Raw genomic sequence first — 22,951 nt, 5'->3', positions numbered from 1 at the left:
GTGTTTTTGAGTCTTTACATAAATAGGGTGCCTTCTGGACCAGTTTGGTTTCTAAAGTAGCATTTTTCATCTTTTCAGTATGCTATCACCAGATTCATGTTGGTCCATTACAGACTGGTATGTGTCAAACTTCCTGTTCAAATCCTGTGCCTGACTCTGTTTGGGTTTTTTTTGGGGGGGGTTGAAAATACCAAATGTCCTAAACCATCATTCCTAAACTTGACACATGCTAAACACAATAGTGATGTTTATCTTATGCTAAACAGCTAACCTGGCTCTGCCCAAAGGGTAACAAAATCCAACTACTAGCACCTCTAAAGCTCACTTTAGATCTTGTTATAGTTGAACAGATCCAGGCTAGCTGTTTCCACCTGATTCCAGTCTTTATGCTAAGCTAAGGTAGCCTGCTGCTGGCTGTAGCCTTATATTTAGCATACAAATATGGAGATTGGTATCAATTTTCTCATCTAACTCTCGGCAAGAAAGTGAACAAGCGTGTTTCCCAAAACGTCTTCCTTCATTTTACCATATTAACGCGATTTTTTAAAGTAAAATCAACGAAGTCATTATATGAGAATGATTTTTTTGTTTTTTGGTGGAGAAAGGTTGTAGTGATTCAACTATTTATTCCTGTGTTTTTCCTTATGTTAATGTTATTTTCTTTAAACCATTGACAGGGGCCTACACAGTAAATGCTGGTATAGAAAACAAAAGGTACAAGGATTGTTTGAATTATGAACTCTAAATCTGACACCATGGCTGTGGAGCACAGCTGCGCAGCTCTACCATGCTGATTCAATTTAATGAGGTACTGTATGGCCTTAACCACTGGATCAGCATGTTGCTCAAATGTATAGGTGACCTAGATTCATGTTCACTGCATCAGAAATTGTTAAAATCTGAATAATACATACAAAGGCCGCATTTTCTCTGCATGAGTAATCTGGTCCACAGATAATAGCAGATAACACAAAACCTGTTTAACATGCATGAAGCATATGTACTCAGAAATTGAGTAGTTAGTTTTACATTTTCAGCTACATGACAGTTACGAGGCAGAATTAGCATTAAATTACTCCTCAATCGATAAGGCCAAGGAAGCGTACAGGTATGTAATGAGATATTACATACATTTTATAAACTGTTCAAATATATATATATATATTTTCTGAAATCTGGGGTAAATCTGGGTTAACATGTTGTTACTCATGCTTTACTCACTGTAACACATTAAAAACAAACAGATTGTAAACCTACTTGCTTTCAAGCTGCTGTTTTCTGTTCTTTCCTCCATTATGTAAAGGCTACAAATAATGTTATTTGAAGACAACAAAAAATGTAGAGCAACAGAGTTGAGGGTTCATTGAGCCTAATTATTATTATCTATTAATGGTTTGTGAAAATATTTATTAGCATTGCTAGTGACTCTATTGATAGCAATGTCAATTTGTCGTTCAGAGTACCAATTAGCAAATGCCAGTGTGGCGGGATGGCGGAATAAGGGGTGAATGAAGAGGGGAGCGACAACGCCACCTGGGGAATTGCACCCCAGGAAATACTATGAAAAACCTTGAATATTGCTTGGAAAGTTATAGTAAGGCATACAGGTTCGTTACTGACCAGGCAGAGACGCGTTTGATATCAGAAATAGTCAAGTAGGCAGGGACTGGAGCTGCTGGGGAGAAAAAATTAATGCACAAAGAAAAGTTAATGAAACCAATACAGGGGATAAAATGAATACTTTTTATAAATTTAGCTAAAAATGCCTTAATACAAAATCTAAAACAATAAGTAATCTCTAAAACTGCCACACACACAATAGCTCAGCCAACACGTCAGATGAGGGCAGTCAAATAAATAGGCAGCAGAACAAGCCTTGTGCGTTTTGACTCTAAAATAACTTGACATACCTGCGACAGCAACCAGCACAGGTGCTTTAAATAATCTGGTCCTGATAGGGGGACGAGGCAGGTCTGGGGCTGCGTTCAAACACTACACATGATGCTCAGTCATTTGTAATAGGGAAGCATTCCCCACCACACCAGCATGCTAAAACGCTAAACTAAGATGGTGAACATGGTAAACATTATGCCTGCTAACATCAGCATTGTCATTGTGAGCATGTTAGCATGCTGACGTTAGCATTTAACTTATAGCATCGCCTGACTGTAGCCTCGTTGAATTTGAATGGATATGTTGTAAGGCTGATATTTTAAAATCCAAACTGGCTCTCAAGAACAAAGTATACTATAAAAGGAACTCTGCTTTGTCAAAGTAATATAAATATTTTACAAAATGTTATTAAAGATTTGTGAGGTATGCAAAAATGCACTGCAACTCATTTACATAAAAGTAGGCTATGTGAATGTCAACATGGGTTTGGTTGGAAAAAAATGTGTAAAGCTTATTGCCACTTTGGTTATTTTATCAAGTGATGAGATGTCTCAATAAATATGAGTGTTTATATAGAAAAGTACGGTTGTTTTATTCTTTCCAAATGTTGTTGGTAATATATAACATATAATTTAGGTTCTCCTGTAGTAACGGAAAAAGTGGACAGAGGCTTTCCAAATTTAATAATTTAATATATATATATAAGAAAGTTGGTAATCAGTTGTTTTTTTTCTACCAATCCTTGTAAAACCTCTTGCTATACTGCTATAGTGCTCGTTAAGCCATCATCCACTGATGGCGGAAATGCTTTTCCTGACAGATCAAATTCATAGGTTGGCAGGTAAAATGCTGCCATAATGTTTCACTATAACAGCAGTGGTTCAAAAAAACGTTTGCTGAAAGGCTTTGAATCATTATCCATCTTTATAGACGTGACAGCAGCCTCGAAGTTCCACTGAACATGACACATGGCTAAATAAAAACCCTGTTTTCTATCTCCTTTGTGTGTTTTACTTTATTCCTGTCTTGGTCCATCGATGAGTGCTCACTCTTAGTGGATGGAGGTTGAAGTCAGCGAGGATGTTGTGAAGCAAACTTGTTTGACTTCATAGAGAAGACGAAGGGGTCAAAGCCTGCTCACCTTTTTCAGTTACTTGTGAACATTTTCTGAGGAGAACGCAGTTTTTCTCAGTCCTGATATCAGCTCCCAACTCTGTGAGCTTTGTAGCGATAAGGCTGAGGCCTAAGGAATATTTGGCATTCTTGGTAATAATAGTCCAATCTTGACTGTAAACTCAAATAAGTAAACCTGGTGTGATCAGGTTTAGTTAATCTAGTTTTGCACAGTAAGAGCACAGAACCGGTGAACTGTTGCTGAGTTTACTGGTGGACAGAAAACAAGGTACTTCCCTTCCAAGCAAGCAACATAATGTTTTCTTAGAAAGCCGCTCCTCTCCTGACAGCTGCTTTGACTGAGGGAGTCCAGTGATTTGTGCTCTCTCTCTCTCTCCAGTCAAAATGTCTAGCCAGTGATCCTTGTTGCAGCCCACCTTTACTCCCCTAAGTCCTTTCCACTCAAGTGGTATCCCTTTGACCTCCTCCTCATCAGCACTGTGTGCAGACTTGATGCACAGGAATGCTGTGTGTCACACAGAGCTCACATTTGCAGGACAGAGCAACTGTTTGTGGGCTTTGGTGGCGTGTCTGCTGGCCAGCCACTATGCAAACAATGCCTTACTCACTGATTTTCAGAGGCCATGGCCTGAGGGAGACAGAGAGGGCGGGGTGATGGTGTCGAGGTTTCTCCCTGAAAACAGAAGTACGGTCAGCATGTGTGGGTTTACTCATTTCTACACAAATGTGTCGGAGAGTGGTTCTCAAGAAGGCCTCTCCCTGTTTGTTACTCAATAGATGGGTGGTGTGTTGATCAGTGTGGTATTCAGCTTGTGTCTAGTCTGTCTAAATAAGTAAGTTTGGCCTTTAAGGACTTCATTTATCAGACTTCAAGTGCAAAACAACAACAAAACTGTTAATAGGGAAAACTGTGATTAATCCGGGATCTAGTCATCCCTGTGATGTTGCCAGGCAACCAGGGGAGACTGCAGGTAGTGACTGCACCTGCACAACAAATAGTGTAGCACATAAAGCCATGCAAAACTGCATTGTGTTGTTTTTACTCTTACGGTTTAAACAAACAAGATATAACATAATGAGCTTTAGAGGTGCTGGTAGGCAGATTATGTTAGCTTTGGACAGATCCAGGCTAGCTGTTTCCCTCTGTTTCCAGTCTTTATGCTAAGCTAAGCTAACCAGCCGCTGGTTGTAGCTTCATATTTAGTGTACAAACATGAGAGTTATACCAATCTTCTCAGCTAACTCTTGGCATGAAATTGACCAAGTGCATTTCCCAAAATGTAAAGCTCATTCATTAATTTAAGATAAACATCACTATTGTGTTCGGTACATGTCAATAAAAAGTTGGAATATCTTAGGAACTAACTAGCTAACGCTGCCCAGAGTGGCAAGGTAAACAACACACTGCTCATGAGTGTTAATAACTTTAAAAACTGCTCTTGGGTGTGATTTTCAGGAGGCTTTAAATATATAATCTCTCACTTCCTTTCATTATCATCCTCCCACTGATTGCTGTAAAGTCAGAGCAACATGACCTCTGGTGATAAGAAAACCTGATTCTGATTTGGCCAAATGTGCGTCATCATCTCAAGTTATTGTGGTCATACAAATAGCAATCATGCTAACATGAGTAGATGTCCATGAGTTTGATGAATCATGGATTACTGTAATCGAAATGACTTCATCGTTCAGAGAGGACGGCCATGTATCTCTAAGTTCCCCTTTTTAAATGTACTGCAAATTTGAACATTAATTGCAATTTTACTTCGTTTAGTTTAGGGGTGGACAATTAACCTCCAGTGCTGAATGCTACTGTACTTCTTTGGCTCTGTGATTCAACAGCACAAGTGAGACTAATGATAACAAACATGAGTATGACGACATCAAAGCAAAGAGGGATCAACCCACTCAAACTTTATGTCAAAGGGTTTTTTTATTGTTCTTTTGTTTTCTCCTCTCTGTAATCCTGTCTGTGTAAGAACCTGTTTATATTTTTATTGTCTGGTTTGCCTCCTACTGTTTGTACCTTTTCTTTGAACTCACACAAAAGCAGCAATAGTTGTTTAAAAACAAACTACTTGAGATTTACTTCCCATTTTAATTGAGAATTTGCAACACAGTTCCTTTATATTTTGAAAAACCAACAATAGTAAAGTCAACAAGCCACAAATCATTTTAGCCTAATCCAATACAACTTTCACATTTATTTATTTTTCTCTGCAAATCCTGTTTATCTGTCCGTGCTTGGTTCCCAGAAAATGTAATACGTGGATTATACCCGTGTGTCCTCAGCAAGACAAATAATGTAGAAGTCTGAAATCACATCTGCAATGTCTTTTCACTGAGGTTGTGTAATAGTATCTCTAATTTTACTGTGATGCATCACTTTTCCTATAGCCATGACTGAACACGAGAAATCTAGTAAAATATAACCTGCCTGGTTACACATCACCTCCCAGAACACATTCTGACATTTACACAATGCCCTTCTATGTAGTATTTGTCAATACAAGTCATTCAGTAAAAACAAATCAAACTAAAAGAGCCCGTTCTGTTCACCACTGTTTATTTGAGGGAGAAAGTGCACCATGAAACAAAAAGTATCGACATTCATTGCTTGGAACAGGCGGGAAAGGGTGCTAATTATTTTGGCTCTCATCACATTACCATAATTTCTGAAATCAGAAAATAAGTAGTATTCAATTATGTAAACCTGAAACGTAACATGCTCGCATGTAGGAAACATGAGGGTTCATATAGTGAGACTGTAATCCAGCTGCAGCAGATTAAACAGGCGTAGGAGTATGCATTTTGTTAAAGTGGTAAATGGACTTTTGCTGCGGGATCATGTGCAGGTCTGCAGGCTGCTTAAAGAGGCTGCTCGGAGAAAGCAGTGTAACTCTTCACACGTGCAAAGGAGAAGGGTGTGTACATCCTGTCCAGGTCAAACGCTGTGACAACAGTTTCCCCAGTCAGCCTAAAAACATAATTAATGTCAATTTAGAAAGAAACAGGGAGATCATTTTTCTTTTCCACTTGTATTTGTACTTGTGTCTCTTACTTGTAAGTGATGTGGCAGGAGTGGTGGATCCACACCAGTTTACTGACACTCTGACGCCCCCCGGAGGACAGATGCAGTCCCACGTGGAAGCTGTGTTCAGCCTCCGGAGGTGGGTTCCGCCTGCAGAACCGATTCCTTTGAAACTCGGCCGCTTTCTGTTAACAAATAACACAGTTTACAAGCTGAGCGATAAACTCATTGGTTAACCGTTTTATTTTAAAGATTCTTGGAAAAGAGCAAGTGAGCGTTCATGTGTCACTCAGTAACATGTCACTAAGGCATAACTGGTTAAAGAGTGGTGCAACATTTCATATTTGAAGTTCAGTACAGTAATGAGTAAAAGAGTTGTTTCTTCTGTTGTCACCCCAGAGGCATGTTAAGTTAAATAATATAAAATAGGTAAATAAAGAAAATCCACCCCCATTCCTGATATGATTCTTCTTTTTCAAAGTTAGTTTTCTCATATAACCTTGTACATGCACCTGAAACACACTCTAGTATTAAAGTGTGATGAGAATATTGCAGATTAACACGAGTTCAGCTTCTTGATCGTTTACATAGAAGAGGAACTTGAGTTATTCTAGATGTCTGAAAGTAAAAGGATGCAACTGCGTGGTGTTGCAACTGAAAATAATATAACTAGCAATTAACTGCTCCCGGGTTCTATAAGAAATGTGACATTACTTTGAATAGTGATGAGTATGTAACATAAGTATGTAAGTTTTGACAGACACAGATGTATAGGTATGTAACACAATTTAAGTTGCAATATTTCTTTCCCTTTTCTCTGAATTGTAAGTTGATTAAACATGGAGGCCCATTTTCTACCATGAGAATAAAAATAAAATACTAAAAACACTATTTTTTATATAATTAAGTAATTCATTTGTATTTGATTTACACATTGTTCAACATTGTTTAAAAAAACTTCAAACTGAAGAATTAAATACAGCTGTTTTCATTTCAGAACAAGCTGTAGTTGAAAACAAATGTCTGGTGGCATTGTTAAAAACTCACTTTGGAGTAAACAAGTAAGACAAAAGCTCATCTGTAGTGCTTCAAAGAACACACCCTGGCTCGTACTCTTTCCTATACAGTGCTGTGAAAAAGTATTGGCCCCCTTCCTGATTTCTTATTTTTTTGCATATTTGTCACGCTTAAATGTTTCAGATCATCAGACAAATGTTAATATTAGACAAAGATAACCCGAGTAAATACAAAATGCAGTTTTTAAATGATGATTTCATTTTATTAAGGGAAAAAAGCTATCCAAACCTACCTGGCCCAATGTGAAAAAGTAATTGCCCCCTCGACCTAATAACTGGTGCAACTCCCTTGGCGGCAACAACTGCAATCAAGCGTTTGCGATAACTGGCAATGAGTCATTTACATCACTGTGGAGGAATTTTGGCCCACTCTTCTTTGCAGAATTGTTTTAATTCAGCCACATTGGAGGGTTTTCGAGCATGAACGGCCTGTTTAAGGTCGTGCCACAGCATCTCAAAAGTCTGGACTTTGACAACACCACTCCAAAACCTTCATTTTGGTTTTTTTAAGCCATTCAGAGGTGGACTTGCTGGTGAGTTTTGGATAATTGTCCTGCTGCATAACCCAAGTGCGCTTGAGCTTGAGGTCTGGAACTGATGGCTGGACATTCTCCTTCAGGATTTTCTGGTAGAGAGCAGAATTCATGGTTCCATCAATTACGGCAAGTCGTCCAGGTCCTGAAGCAGCAAAGCAGCCCCAGACCATCACACTACTACCACCACGTTTGACTGTTGGTATGATGTTACTTTTTATGAAATGCTGTGTTAGTTTTACGCCAGATGTAACGGGATGCACACCTTCCAAAAAGTTCAACTTTTGCCTCGTCAGTCCACAGAATATTTTCCCAAAAGTCTTGGGGATCATCAAGATGATTTTTGGCAAATGTGAGACGAGCCTTTGTGTTCTTTTTGGTCAGCAGTGGTTTTCACCTTGGAGCTCTCCCATGGATGCCATTTTTGCCCAGTCTCTTTCTTATTGTTGAATCATGGACACTGACCTTAACTGAGGCAAGTGAGGCCTGCAGTTCTTTAGATGTTGTTCTTGGTTCTTTTGTGACCTCCTGGATGACCTCCTGATGCGCTCTTGGAGTAATTTTGGTAGGCCGGCCACCCCTGGGAAGGTTCACCACTGTTCCAAGTTTTCTCCATTTGTGGATAATGGCTCTCACCGTGGTGCGCTGGAGTCCCAAAGCCTTAGAAATGGCTTTGTAACCCTTTCTAGACTGATAGATGTCAATGACTTTGTTTCTCTGTTCTTGAATGTCTTTTGACCTCGGCATGATGTTCTGCTTTTTGCAAAGCAAATCATCATTTAAAAACTGCATTTTGTATTTACTTGGGTTATCTTTGTCTAATTTAAAAATTTGTTTGATGATCTGAAACATTAAGCGTGACAAATATGCAAAAATATAAGAAATCAGGAAGGGGGCAAATACTTTTTCACAGCACTGTATATCTTTATCTTACCTCCTCCTTTTTCTTGCAGACAACAGCAAAAACTTTGGTTTGATTGTCTGTCTCCTGTGACAGACGGAAATGACCAAGCAAAGCAGAATCCATTCTGTAAAATGAAATGAACAAGAGTGGCAGCAATCAAACATGTGAAATTAAGTGTTGCAACATGAATTCTAGCTGAGAAAACAGAGAAGGTGTACCTGGTGTTCCTAGTACGCAAGCGAGGAACAACGGACAGAGGGTCCTCAGGGGTGGTGAGCATGATGACGTGGCCGTCAGGGAAGAACCGGAGGTACCTGCGACAACAGTGTCAACACTGTGCTGTGATATCTATACAACGACCAATCAAAAGACAGTGATTCAAATCAAACATCTACCTGTAGTACTCAACGTGGTGCCAAGCCCTGTAAAATCCATCCAGTGACTCCTCTCCTTGACGAATGTATGATGTCTTGCTGATATAGACACCTGTGAAAATAATATGATATATCAACATCAATATCAACATCCAGTTAATCATGACTGTGTGCTAATGATAGAAGACTGATTCATCAGTAAATTGGCAGCAGCATTGGCCTGTATTATCATTTAGAAGCAACATCGACCAAATATTATTTTTACACGAAATATTTAGCCAATTGTGGAACTGGCAATCTCAGGCATTTGGCTTCACAACTGGTGTTTTGTGTTTTCGTGTACTGAAACCAAACATAAGCTCAGAGGCATCACATTTTACAAGCTGGCACATTTTCATATTTCTGCTGTGACTGATGGAAACGCTTGAGCGCCTCCAAAAAGCGCTGCTGTAGACCTCCTCCCACTGCAGGGGGCATCAGTGTGCTGCATGTTAAGAGCAGGTGTGTCTCAAAGCGCTCCAAATGTTGCACCTGGATTTATGATTCTTTCAGAGCCATTACATTTTGATGGGCTGATAAATCTCATAAACTATGACAGAGCATCCTGAATTTGTAAATTACAAAATACTGACTTACCATCAAAACGGACACGAGGCCTGCGCAGGAACATCTCCCTCCAGGATTTGAAGGGTACGACTTTGGTGCAGTTCCGTCCCCACACTCTTACACAGGCTGAGTGCCAGATCTCGGGGTCCCTGGAGAGAAATTCAAAGTGAAAGAAAAGAAGAAGATGAGTGAACCTAAACCCACTTATATAGAACTGGCTTTTAATTGCTTTAACTATTGTGCAGCAACAATGTGAGATCCCTAATTGTCTGATCCCAAGTCAGCAATTTTGAGAGGCAAAACTTGAGAAAAGCAAGCGGTTGTCAAACAAGCTGTCACACATCTGATCTGTTATGACAGAGAGGCTGACCTTGCACAAATGTAAAACCCACGGCAAACCAAAGAGAGCTGCTCCAGGGCTCGCATGTCCAGATCACTCGACACAACCCAACGAAATATGTACATCAGGATTTCCTGCGGCAAGGCTGCAGTCAAATAACACAAGAAACAAATCAGTTACAATTAAATACAAGTTGATAATGACTTTAGACATGTTTAAGTTCTAATAAAATGAATTAATTAATTTTTACCTGAAATGTGCATCTGAGTCAAGTCCGACTCAGGGGTGCAGATCTTTGGAAAGGAGTATTCCAGAGTTAGCTCCTGCTCAAAGTAGGCAAGTAGATCCTCGATCTCACCATCAACATCGCTGTCCTCCATGCTGCAAAAACACAACACCAACTCTATGATGATCACATCAATGAGGTAAATTCATATACAGAGTTGAAAAGTTTAAGCTATGGATTAAAAAAAACATTGTAATGTGTGTTTTAAGAGAACATAATTCATAAATACAGTCGTTTCACAGCATGCTCAATATAATAAAATAAAAAGCAGCTTACTAGCTTCCTCCAACTCGGTCTGTGTCAGGAGGACGGCTGTAGTTGATTTTAGACTCAATGTCTGGCACAAGCTGCATAGCCATGCGATAGAACTTGATAGCTGCAAGTGAAGGTCAATTTATACGTTAACAGGAAAATGACTTTGAAGTGCTCAAGCAACGCAATAACTTGTTTTTTGTTTCTCATACAGAAATTACAAAACTATATATATATTAAACATCCTCAATTACTGTCAATGACATCTGGACTATAGAAATCATTCGTTTCATTTAAATAGAGTGATGTTTAGAAATGCCTAAACTATTTTTAAAAATCTGATATAATGTAGCATTTTCCACAGGCTTACTCGCAAGTGAATTTCTGTTAGTTCCTAAAGAATTAGTTTTTTTGTGGTTAACCCAACATTTCCTCCTCTCCCTGGTGATTTTGATCACCATTATATCCTCCATACAAACCCTCATAGACTGCGCCATTCTGCTCTTCCTGAACAGCTCTCAAGAACAGCTCTGCGGCCTGAGGGAAGATGGCTTACGTCAGTCATTCAACAGCGCTGTAAAAATGTTAGTGACAGCACTCTACAGCACATCACAAGTACATGACCTGGAGAAATCATTTCACAACTTACTTTTTCCTCCTGAGCAATGTCTTGTGTCCTCTTCAGACCTTTAGCTCGCAGCAGTCGGTCACTCAGTCCACTTGCTCCAGAGCTCGGTTTGAGTTCAGACATCCACTGAGCTCTGAACGCATTGAGCTGCAGCTGCAATTCAATTACAGAGTTACTACGTGTCTTTGTTCTCAGACTTACTATAACAGCAGGGTTTATCAGGAACTGTTTCTGAATTGGAAACATGTAAAACAGCATACATCAAGCTTCTATATGCTGCCGAAATTAAGAATATATATATTTTTCTTAACCTTTTTCAAAACAATCTCAAAATATCTACCTTTGGCAGCCTAAACCTCTTTAAAAAATATTTTTTTAGTGCTTAAATAATATGACAAGATTCAGAAACAGGAATAGTGGGAGTCACTAACAGAATCTATCAAATCTGTGAACACTTGGCTCAGTATTCTGTAACATCGTGAGTGGCGTCAGTCTACATACACTTTCAACAGTTGTGTAACCTCAAGACCATGCAAACGCAAACACTAATTTGTATTTGTGTACTGATTCGTGCTATATTTGCTTAGACGTAACGACAGATCATGCTTCTGTGACACTATGACCAAATGAGGTGCAGACTCCGCACTTGCTAGAAACCAGTGTTTAGAGGAGGATTCGACTTTTCTGTTTTAGGATTTTTCTGGAGTTTTTCTAAGTTTGAGGATAGTTTTCACACTTGTACCAAACTCTTGGAAAAAACTGCTTCAGGACAGGAAAAACCTCTCAAATCATGCCATGTGACTACTTCATGACTACTTAAATATATAATAACTGATTCATTTTACAATGAGAGGTGTTGTTGTGTTGAACTGCTTAAGCTTTTTCCTCAGTAGCTCCTGTGGGGACAACAGAGGTAACCAGTGGATACATTTCTGGTTTAGTTGTATGATCACTGAGTCTACATGAGCACAATATTTATTTAGCCTTTATTTATGTATACAGGGTTGGTTGGGTGAGCACACATGGTCTTTTAAGGCAGCACCCTGTTAACAGTTTAGTAGAGAAACAAATAATAAGAACAGAGTCAAATAATAAAAACAAAGACATATTGTTCTCATATCTTGATGGGATTAGAGATAGGTGCCCATTAATACAGCCAATCATTTAGAAATGAGAAAATAAATGAATTATTAATCAGGATTTATGTCCATAGAAGATTTCTCACCTGAAGGTTTGCGTCATCTGAACTTTCATCTTCATCCTCTATCGTACCTCCGATATCTGTATTTTCCTCAGCCTGTACAAGGAAGAGGTGAAGTATTACTTAAAGTCATCACAGGAGCTGCTTACTACCTCTTAATACTGTGGCGGTAGATTTGTGGTTTCCCAGGTGAAATGATTTACAGAACAGGACATTCAACTCCTCACCGAGTCCCAAACCAGCTACACTAACCTCCTTTAAACACAGATGTGTACTTACAGCAGTGCCTTGGGGAGAAATTCCAGGGGCTGTCGTTTTGTCATCGTTTTCCTCTGTGTTAGTTAGATAGCTTGTAAATGCAATGTCTTTCTTTGCTTTTGTTGTCCGGTTTATTCTTTTTCTGCACTTACTAGATTTCCTTTTTTTTGTTATTTTGGCCTCACACACCTTGAAATTTAACTTGTTTTTGGGGTTTGTTTTATCAAAAAGTGAAAAAAATAATTAAATAAACAAGCAAAACATTGAGTATCAGCTATCCGCTTTCAGGAATTGAACAGTCCAGTGCTGGAATGGATTAGTAAATTAGTAGGCCTATTCGTAAATCAACATCAAATTTGAGAATCATCTAATCGTTTTTGTCTTTCAACAAGCTCAAATGCAAAATATTTTCTGGACCAATAAATTGGCCAGCCTGATTAAGATAGTTTGTTTATGTTTTTGGGGTCTAGACTGTTGGTTGGACAAAACAAGCAATTTTAAATATCTCTTTGGACTCTGTGGAATCGTGATAGGAATTCTTCACTAATTTCTAACATTTTATAGGTTAAATCATTGATTGAGTAACTGTAAAAATAACTGGAAGATTAATCAATAAGAAAACTCATCATTAGTTCCTGTTGTGCTTTGACTTCCCCTACACTGATCATAACAGCACTCACGTAGCTTGGCTTTATCTTTTTCTAGTCAGGCTGTAATGATACCACTTCCTTCTACTGCAGGGGTCATTTTACAGTAAAACGTCCATGTGGCCACCATGAATCCACTCAGCCTGAAATCTGACTTCAAAAAATGCAGTCGATGCAGAAAGGCTAGTTGCAGTAGCTTACTAATGATAAATCTATAAATTAAATGCATTTTTGGGTAGTGTGAGGTTTGCAATTGGGCAGCTGTATGCCAAAGTGAAAGACAAAACCAGCTACCCTGTTTGGTTCTTTTCATGTAGTGTTTATTTTTAACTCCTCCTCTTGCACATTGCATAAGGCCAACTGTCAGGTCAGAAATTGAAGTTTTATTTAAACTTCAAATCTTGTGTATATACCAACTCTTTAATGGAGCAATGTATTGCGGGTCCTGACTGTATATGTGTTGTTGTGTTACTATTGCACATTTAGCTATTTTTGTTTTTAAATCTATATAAAGCACATTTTGTTACCTGTATTAGACATTGATATGGTCGTCTTTTGCAGTCTTGTGATGCTTGTCACTCTACATTTCACGGTACATCCTATAGAGTGCGTGTGACTCATAGAAAACACTGAATGATTGTTTACTGACTGATACAAACAGTGCAAACTGTCATCGGTCAACACACATGTGGTGTTAGTTGTGGGAACTACGGCAAAGACAAGAGTGCAGTTTATCAAAAATGTGCCCAAACTCGGAAACGTGCTCAATAAACTTGACTGTTAGTGAAGTTAAACCCTAGTTAATGTAATTTTAACTGACTACTGGTGACAGCACACGAAAGCTACACACAGGTAGGTTCGTGCTAACGTTACCTCAGTGGACGATACAGACAATTAAATGAACTGTTACAATCTCATACCAGTCTGTCGTTAATTTAAGGGCTAAACTAAACATTTTAGGGTTTGGTAACTATGTTAACGAACCGCTGAAGAGACACGTCGAGCAGAGCAGCACCAACTGAACTACAGGTAAAGGAAGGCAGGTGATGTTAGCTACGTTAGCTAGCTAGCTGGCTAACACGCTTCCCTCAGATTAACTTGTAAAAACACGGTGACCCACCATGACAGCTTGGACAGTAGGTCTCCTTTTGGTGTCCTCACAAGCGGTCAACACGAGCGTTTACAGTTCACGGTCGGAGAAACGGACAACACTACGAACATATTTACGAGCTCGCAAGAACGCGGCCATTTCGCCGAGCAGCCCCGAGCTCCAGTGACACAGGAAGTCGGGAAGTGTGGCGGAGTTGGAAAGAGACGGAGAGAAGACAAGAAGCATTGTTATTAGCTTTCACAGTGCATCATCAGTTTACAGAAGCTAATGTGGATAGTTTCATGATCACTTTCCCCGTGTGTATTTACTGCAGATAGTTCACAAATGCCACAATTATGTGAGCAAAGAACTTTGACTGCACTTCTGTCACCCTCCTTGCACTTCATCTCAGTGCAGTGTATTGATAGACTAAATAAATATTCAAATTAATGATTAGATGTGAATGAATAATGAAAATGAATGAAATTAATACATACATAAATACTTAAATGTATAATCAAATTGCCAATTATTATCTCAAACCCAAGGTCGCGTCTTGTTTTGACCAGCCAACAATCCACAATATCTTCTTTCCAGTGACATTCCTATTCACAGAATCTGATGGGTCACCAAACTCAGTGTAACACCTGCTCCATGATTACCATTCAACAGGCCTTCAGCTGAAGAATTAGATTATCTACCTTTGAGCTACTCCTCTATCCACTGGGTGTGTAAGCTTCTCGGGTGCTCGGCTTCATGAAGAGACCAGATACTTGAGTGCAACTCCTCACTTGCCAAAGCCATCAAAACGTCTGCAAGATTTATTTTCGTGACTATACACCAGTGCAGCTTAAAAAAATTTGGATTCCCAGAAAAGTGTGTGGGTGGGTGCATTTACTGAAGTCTTGTTGTACTTTACTTATATCATTTTCTGCTGTATTTTACACTTCAACTGTACATTTCAGAAGGCAATATGGTAGCCTACTTTTTAATTCACTACATGTATTTGACAGTTATTTGACACTTTGCAGGTCAATACATGTAAAACATGATTAACTAGCTAGGTTAAAAACTATGATGCATCATTGAGTAGTAAAAATAGCTCAACGTCGCAGTTGCAATATTACAATTCTGTTTTGTGTACTGTGTGTACTTTGTATAGGAAATACATTTTCTTTAGGGTAAAAATACTTTTGGACTGTCTGCTTTACTGTAGGTCGGAGATTTGACCAGAGAAGAAGAATGCGAAGCAAGATGATTAATTCTCACTCACTTCCGCCTTTGCGAAGATAAATCTTTCTCGTTTTTGTAGTATGTTTTGAATATCGTTCTTTTTTTTATCACTTCTGTGTAATTAAAGAGGCTTATTACTTATTACATTTACCATTCACGACTATGTATTTCAATTGTTTATGAGTTAGTAAATCATTGTTTTGCATTCATTTTAGTAGCACCAGCGCTCAGCGTGGTAGGTTTCTGTCTGCATACATGCAATATGCGAACCGAAAGAAGGGAAAGCCAAAAACCATATTAAATAATAAATAATCATATGTTATTCTGCAGACATTAAAATGTGCACACGTTCGAGACAGAGATGCAGAGAATGATTTCATGTCGTTTTGTATCTTTGTCGACAGAGGAGCGCTGTGATTTGTTGTAATGAGCTGTTTTTACAGCAACGCGAGATTATGATGAGCTCTCTGACGAAAGGGCCTACATGAAATTGTATTTATGTTGTGTGTTGGACACACTGGATGCGGCTGTCTGTCTTCTAACGGTGTCAAGTTAACTGATTCTTCTGTTGAAAGCCATTTGTTGAACTTCGTCCACGAATGCTCGGCTATGTGTTGTTGTCGATGTGACGTGAGGAGGGTGAGTGTTGTCTGCTGCTTCTCGTTTTATTTTTAAATTAGGACACCATTCAGTCAAACCAGGCCAGTTTTTTTCAGCTGGGCCACCACCAGCACCACAACACAGCGCAATTAAGCTAGCGTTAATTGTACCACGTCTGCTACCGTTAACTGCACAAGGCACTCGTTTAACATTAACTAAAGCGCACAAGCCAAGTTGTAGTATTAAGCCCAATCCACTAGAGCCAACTTCAGTGTGAATTATATCCGAATAATAAATGTTTAGTGCTAATTTGCCGTTACGTTACGTTAACGTTAGCTTTTACGCTGCACAATTAACGCTAACTAAACTAGGAATACAACAGCTGACGTTAGCTGCGTTGTCAACTAAACAGGACGAAAGGAAAAAAAACATGGAAATAACATGGTAACATGCTGGTGAAGGATGTAGCTGTAAGCTCTTTTTTCCCCAACTTACTCTTGCAAGTAGTATCTATTTTAACTATCTAATGCTTGGCAATAAACGTGATAAACCACATATCAGCCGATGTTGACTTACTGTCATAGATTAAAGACCACAATAGCAATTTTCATACACTTGTACTATGTTCACTATTTCACTTGTCAGTTAACAGTTAAAGTTCCTCCACACATGTATCATTTCCTCAAAAAAATACCTCGTTAAAAATCATCTCCCACTTCACTGAAAAGAACATTTTCAGTGTTGAGTGCTGGAGGTTTCAAGTTTCCACATCACACTTGTGTAAGTTGCATATTGGACCAGGATTAGTGACCAAATTACTTGTAATGTCACAGGCAGATAAGACGGTGGCTCTGAAAACCAGGAAAACTGGTACATCATCAGATGTGGCCAGGATTGGGAGGATACAAACTTGTCCCACTTAGTCGTTAGTTTGTAGTCAGCAGTCATGGACAGTGTACATTGTAATTCATACAGCTCCATAATCAACATGATTTCTTGTTGTCCATCCCTCATCTCCCAGCTAGAGGGAGGCAAGTCCAGGACACCATGAGTCCTCCAGGCCTGCCCGTGGTCTTCTGCTGTTGTCACAGGAAAATCTGGTTGCATTCAGCAGCCGGAGGTGAACACATCTCTTTTTTTCCACCCGATTATTATCTGCCTGTGGTTGATGCTATGGAAGGACAAGCATAATGAATAGATACACCACCATCAGACAGCTCGGGGATGGCACCTACGGTTCTGTCATCCTCGGCCGCAGTCTGGAGTCAGGAGAGCTGGTTGCCATAAAGAAGTGAGTATTGTGTGTTATTAGACTTGTCGGCAGCTAAAAAATAAATAGATTGCAAAGCAATTTGTAATTTCCAACAAATTAGTAATAGGAAAAGTATTTTTCAGAATGAAAAGAAAATTCTACTCCTGGGAAGAATGCATGAACCTTCGTGAAGTCAAGGTGAGTTCGTCTTTTTTACATTTTCACACATTTTAATAGTACAGCAGAATTATGGAAAAATCAACCCAACATCTACTTAAAGGGAATATGTGCTTTTCTCTACTTTTAATATAGAATGTAAGCAAGTTAGGGGTGTGGTTGCATCCTTGATTCGGGGGAGAATGGTTCATATTTACTGATCAAACTGATGTTATGTGCCCATATTAATGCATTGTGGTACTGGCTGCAACTGATCCTCATTCACTTGGCTTTTCATTCTTGTTATTAAAACGCCACAAATGTTCTGTGGAGTTTTGGCTCCATTCTACAATATTTGGTGTGAAATATCACTGTGGTATGGTGTATTACTAGCTAATCTCAAGGACAATGTCGTAGGGTAGTGGAACAAATATGTACTGTATATTTGTGGTTAAATATTAAGAGTTACTCAAGATGAAATTGTGTTTTCCCAGTGATATTATTATTATTATATTATGTCAGTGATAAGTAATTATTAGGATTAGGAAACATCAGACTTTGCATAATAATATGTGTAATATGTTTCTGTTTGGGTTGATTTTTCATTTTATTGTGTAAGTCATCAGTAACTTCATGATAACTTGATCATTTGTGGGTAATGCAGTATTGATAATATGATTAACATACTCTACATTTTAGTCAAAACCTTCTGTTGTTTCTTTTCACACCGATTCTAAATTTCCTCACAGCTCAAAGTCACACACCAGCTCTAAGAGTAGAAGGTGATTCTTGTGTGCTGTTGGTTTTGAGCTCTGGTTTCCATCCCCGGCCTACACCCCCCCACCCCCACCCCCACCCCTCTTTCCTAGAGCTTGACCATAAAGCAGCAAAACGTGTAGAACACGCTGGTCCTTAGAGTCCCGCTAATTAGATTATAATTACAGCATGTCACACCATAAAACATCAAAATCCCATTACAGCTTTCCCCCTTACTAAACTTTAGCATGGTTAAACCTATATCATCCCAGTGCATGGGGAAAAGTGTATATTTCTTCATCCTGCTTTCTATTACTCTCTATTTATTTTCCCTTTTAAATTGTCCCCACTAAGAAGTCCCACCTTTGCAGCATTTACCCCTAAACTACATTACGTTCTTACTCTAGCCATGTTTTAACAAGAAGGCTTTGTTTCCTAGTTGTAGGGCGTGCTTTTGAGTGTGCTGCAGTGACCCATGTGTATTGTCCAGCATGTTAGATTTATTTATTTGTTTATTTCTGCTACTGTTTTTTTTTTTTTCTTTATGCATTCCACATATTCTTACATGATCGTATTTCTTTCTTCTTTCAGTCCTTAAAGAAACTCAACCATGCTAATGTGATCAAACTTAAGGAGGTCATTCGAGAAAATGATCACTTGTACTTTATATTTGAGTACATGAAGGAAAATTTATACCAGCTAATGAAAGACAGGTGCGTATAGTTGTTACTTGTTGCATTATATATAGTCTCTTAACTGTTTGAGGTTTTCTTACCGTTTGTTTCTTGCTGCAGGACTCGTTTGTTTCCTGAATCTGCTGTAAGAAATATTATGTTTCAGATACTACAGGGGCTCACATTCATTCATAAACATGGTACGTCTGTTTACAACTCCAGAGTGCTAAATTAAATGCCCACATTTTGTACCATTTGAGTGAAGACGCAGTGTGTCTTTGTTAGGGTTTTTTCACAGGGACATGAAACCAGAGAATCTTCTGTGCATGGGCCCAGAGCTGGTGAAAATAGCTGACTTCGGACTTGCCCGTGAAATCAGATCTCGACCACCTTACACAGACTATGTCTCGACTAGATGGTGAGTTTCTGTTGGAGTAAACATAATGCACTTAGCCTAAATAAAACCGTGTTTGATAGTTCAGTGCACTAAAATCCTACTACCCTCTCTTTTTGGACCAGGTACAGAGCCCCAGAGGTGCTCCTCAGATCCACATCCTACAGCTCCCCCATAGACCAGTGGGCAGTTGGCTGCATCATGGCAGAGCTTTATACCCTCAGGCCTCTTTTCCCAGGCTCCAGTGAAGTAGACACCATATTCAAGATCTGCCAAGTCTTGGGTACACCAAAGAAGGTACATGTGGAACCCATAAAAAAAGTAAAAGTAAAGGGTCAGGTTTATGCTCAATCAGAACTAGTTTGTACTAGTTTGAACTAGTGTTTATAGTAATCCCAAACGGCCGCACTGGAAGGCGGCGTGAAAAGCCAGTTGTCATAGAGAGAGGGGAGATGCGTTATAGTTTAAATATAGGATAACATACATTTTCAGACAGTCATCAAGTTCAAACCCAGCTTTCTCTCACCTCAGCACATCTGGCCAATCACAGCGTGAGGTGGGTATGAATGTTGGATTGATGGTTTTGCAAAGTTACAGAAATGTGTCCAAACTTGTTGGTGACTCTTAAGTTCCATTCATGACTATATGACTATAGATGGTTATCAGGACTGAAGTATTAGCTGCATGTGGCAGTATTTGAGTCACATACTGAGTACAACTGCACATTTAAAACCAAGTAAATGTTTAGAGTTATTTTGTTTTGGGAATAACTGGAAATATAATAAAAACGAGTAATATGTAGAAATATATTTGTGTTTAGCACTGCAGGTATTTGTCCTACCCCTCATTATTTTTTCAGTTACAATTCTACTCATATTACTATTACTGTTAATAAAAACGTGTTAAATATGATGATATGTAAATGTGGTTTGTAAGATGGACTGCATCTTCTTGCTCCAGAATGATTGGCCGGAGGGATACCTGCTGGCGAGTGCTATGAATTTCCGTTGGCCTCAGTGTGTCCCCAGTAATCTGAAGACACTGATCCCGAATGCCAGTCCTGAAGCCATCCATCTGATGACAGACCTGCTCCAGTGGGATCCCAAGAAGAGACCAGCCTCCGCCCAGGTAGAGTCTGACCTATACTTCAAGTATTTCCACAGCCCTTACAGAATGAAAGCTGATGTTGTTTCTCCAAATCTTTATATCCTCCCAGGCTCTCAGGTACTCTTACTTCCACGTGGGCCAGGCTTTGGGCACTCCTCAGCAGATCCTGGAGCAGGGCAGACCTCAGCCAGGCCTTGTGCCCCTGCAGGCTCCTTTACAGTCACAACAGGCAATGCAGCAGCAACCCCTGCTGCTTCAGCCCGTGCCCCCCTCCCAGCCTCCACCTCCAAACCAACACTGCTCCCCCTCCAGGCCTCTTCAGCAGATCCAGCCCTCCCCTGTATCAGCAGCTGCCCAGGCGGCAGTGTACCAACGGCACACAGAGCTGGTGCGACAGCAGCAACCGAAGCACATTCTGAAGCGGGAACAGACTGAAGGAACACCACAGAGCCATCTTCCTTACGTTGTTGACAAGAGTCTCCAGAGCAAGGTAAGGCTTGAAAACATTATGTCTGTGTGTATTTACTGTACATTATTATTATTATTATTATTATTAGTTATCCTGAAATTGCAAGTATTCCCTCTTTATTTCTTCCAGTGCGTGGATGAATGAAGCCTTTACATATAAAGCAGATTACATATCTTTAAATAAGTTACTTGCTGGTCTTTACTTTGTATTACTTTTAGAATTGGAGTAAAGACTGGTTCCATCAAAGGGAGAGCCAGAATATCTACACAAATGTACCATAATAACTTGTTTTTTATTTGAACATGTAATTGTGGGAAATATTTCTCACATGTATGTTTGATGTTTTAGCAAACGAGACAGGAGTCTGAAAATTCAAACCTACTGAGCTATCAGTTGAAACCTAAAGGAGGGCGGCGGCGTTGGGGACACGGCACAGGACACCTTAAGGGTGAAGACTGGGATGACTACGAAGAAACGGATCTGACATCCATAAGTATTCTCGGGAAAAGTAACTTCTCCACAGAGAAGTCGAGGCAGGGGGAGGAAGCACTGAGCAGGTGAGGCTATGATGTGTCATCGCAAGGTACCTTTCAGCAGATTCAGTGGTGTCTGCACTGTAATGATGTACTAACAAAAGGAAAGACTGTAGTGATGCAGTGACAATACATGAATACAACGTGAGATCTGTAGCCTGAGCTAATGTCCCTACATCAGTGTTACTACAAGCAGGTAATTCACACCACCTCTGTCTCATAGAAGGCCCTCTGTCTTTCAGATACGGAAATGTTCTGGATTTCAGTCGCCCCAACGGAAAGGAAGACGCACCTTTAAACCTGAACAAGACTGCAGCTTACCAAGAGCCATCAAGAACCGCTTCTGCCAAACAACATTACTTGAGGCAGTCGAGATATTTACCTGGTAATATATATCATACATAAAGACTTGAATAAAATACATCTAGAGCATCAGTGTCTACAGGTGCCTTCACATCCAAACTGTCTTCAGTTTGGTTCAAATGAACTGAATAATCTCTCTCTGTCTCCTTCAGGCATTAGTACAAAGAAGAACGTGGCCATGAATGCCAGTAAAGACTTCACTGGAAGCCATCTTTGGGGCAACAGTAGTATTCCATTTGGAGGGACTCTGCCAAGCAGAGGCGCTCATGGTAATCTCCCAGGACATCTTCCACTTTTAACTTCACTGTAATCTTTGCAGCTCATTGTTCTCACTGTTAACTAGGTACAAATTAACGGATCTGCTTTTGTTGATTTTACATATCAGGTACAAATACAATCCCAGGTGGATACATGCCGTCGTTTTACAAAAAAGACCCCGGTTCTGCTGGTCACAGAGGGCATCAGGGTCCTTCACTGGAATCAACAGCATCAAGTGAGGATGAACGTCAGAGCTTAGCGTTTTCTGTAATATTCAGCTATCTATATGGACTTTTATAGTGCCCAGCCACCTGACAATGGCTGTTTTGTTGTTGTTCATTTTATATTTATTTGTATTTTGATGCTATTTTAGATTATGCAACATGGCAGTCTGGTCGGAGTCAGATGAGCACATCTACCAACATGCCGTTGGCCAACAAGAGCACCCCTGGTCTTCTGCCTCGCCCACCAGTACAGACCATCCACGGGCGAACAGACTGGTCTGCCAAATATGGACACCGCTAGTGCCCTCCCCGGAGCTGTGATCTGCGCTCCTAAGAACTCTTTCACCTCCAAAGAGTAGGCCTAGTTGTTTTATAATCAAAATCTGTACATACATCTTACACAGCAATAATTTTATCATTATGTGTACTATGGATGTTGTGAGTTATAAAATATCTAAGTGTATGTGTATAGTGAAATGCAACTGGCCAAAATTTGAGCCCAGATTTGCTCCTCAGTGTTTTATTTCGTATTTCTGTAACATAACTGCTGTCCTGCAGAGGTTACGCCCTCAGTTTTGTATCAGATTTATCATTGAATGTTGTTCACCAACCTGTATACATAATATGCATATATGTTATGAAAACTTTATGAAAACTTCACTGTGACTTGTTTTTGCCT

General features: G+C 39.6%; 2 protein-coding genes across 2 annotated transcripts in view; one reads left to right on the top strand and one right to left on the bottom strand.

Annotated features, from left to right (window-relative positions):
* Positions 1–5,576: 5,576 nt before the first annotated feature.
* fbxo9 (F-box protein 9) lies at positions 5,577–14,430 on the bottom strand. The gene is made up of 13 exons (XM_070915715.1): positions 14,284–14,430; positions 12,283–12,354; positions 11,079–11,210; positions 10,909–10,966; positions 10,454–10,553; positions 10,142–10,272; positions 9,922–10,036; positions 9,582–9,700; positions 8,967–9,057; positions 8,790–8,885; positions 8,602–8,695; positions 6,089–6,243; positions 5,577–6,004 (listed from the first exon to the last, which is right to left on the bottom strand). Exons 1-13 carry the CDS (start codon positions 14,284–14,286, stop codon positions 5,896–5,898), a joined length of 1,275 nt encoding a protein of 424 aa, XP_070771816.1. The 5' UTR covers positions 14,287–14,430; the 3' UTR covers positions 5,577–5,895.
* Positions 14,431–16,021: 1,591 nt separating this feature from the next.
* The window catches only part of LOC139294213 (serine/threonine-protein kinase ICK-like), a 7,676-nt gene continuing 746 nt past the window's right edge, over positions 16,022–22,951 (top strand). Inside the window, exons 1-14 of the mRNA XM_070916048.1 lie at positions 16,022–16,125; positions 17,108–17,377; positions 17,482–17,536; positions 18,842–18,963; positions 19,045–19,124; positions 19,210–19,342; positions 19,444–19,615; positions 20,279–20,446; positions 20,535–20,915; positions 21,243–21,451; positions 21,670–21,812; positions 21,943–22,059; positions 22,176–22,283; positions 22,422–22,951. The exon at positions 22,422–22,951 is cut by the window's right edge and continues 746 nt beyond it. Of these exons, the coding sequence (XP_070772149.1) occupies positions 17,277–17,377; positions 17,482–17,536; positions 18,842–18,963; positions 19,045–19,124; positions 19,210–19,342; positions 19,444–19,615; positions 20,279–20,446; positions 20,535–20,915; positions 21,243–21,451; positions 21,670–21,812; positions 21,943–22,059; positions 22,176–22,283; positions 22,422–22,573 (1,941 nt within the window). The 5' untranslated portion in view covers positions 16,022–16,125; positions 17,108–17,276 and the 3' untranslated portion in view covers positions 22,574–22,951. The remainder of the gene's footprint in view (positions 16,126–17,107; positions 17,378–17,481; positions 17,537–18,841; positions 18,964–19,044; positions 19,125–19,209; positions 19,343–19,443; positions 19,616–20,278; positions 20,447–20,534; positions 20,916–21,242; positions 21,452–21,669; positions 21,813–21,942; positions 22,060–22,175; positions 22,284–22,421) is intronic.

This window comes from Enoplosus armatus, chromosome 12 (assembly GCF_043641665.1).
Source record: "Enoplosus armatus isolate fEnoArm2 chromosome 12, fEnoArm2.hap1, whole genome shotgun sequence".
NCBI lineage: Eukaryota > Metazoa > Chordata > Actinopteri > Centrarchiformes > Enoplosidae > Enoplosus > Enoplosus armatus.
Note: the sequence above shows the minus strand (reverse complement) of the source record. Positions and strands in the feature narration are given on the sequence as shown.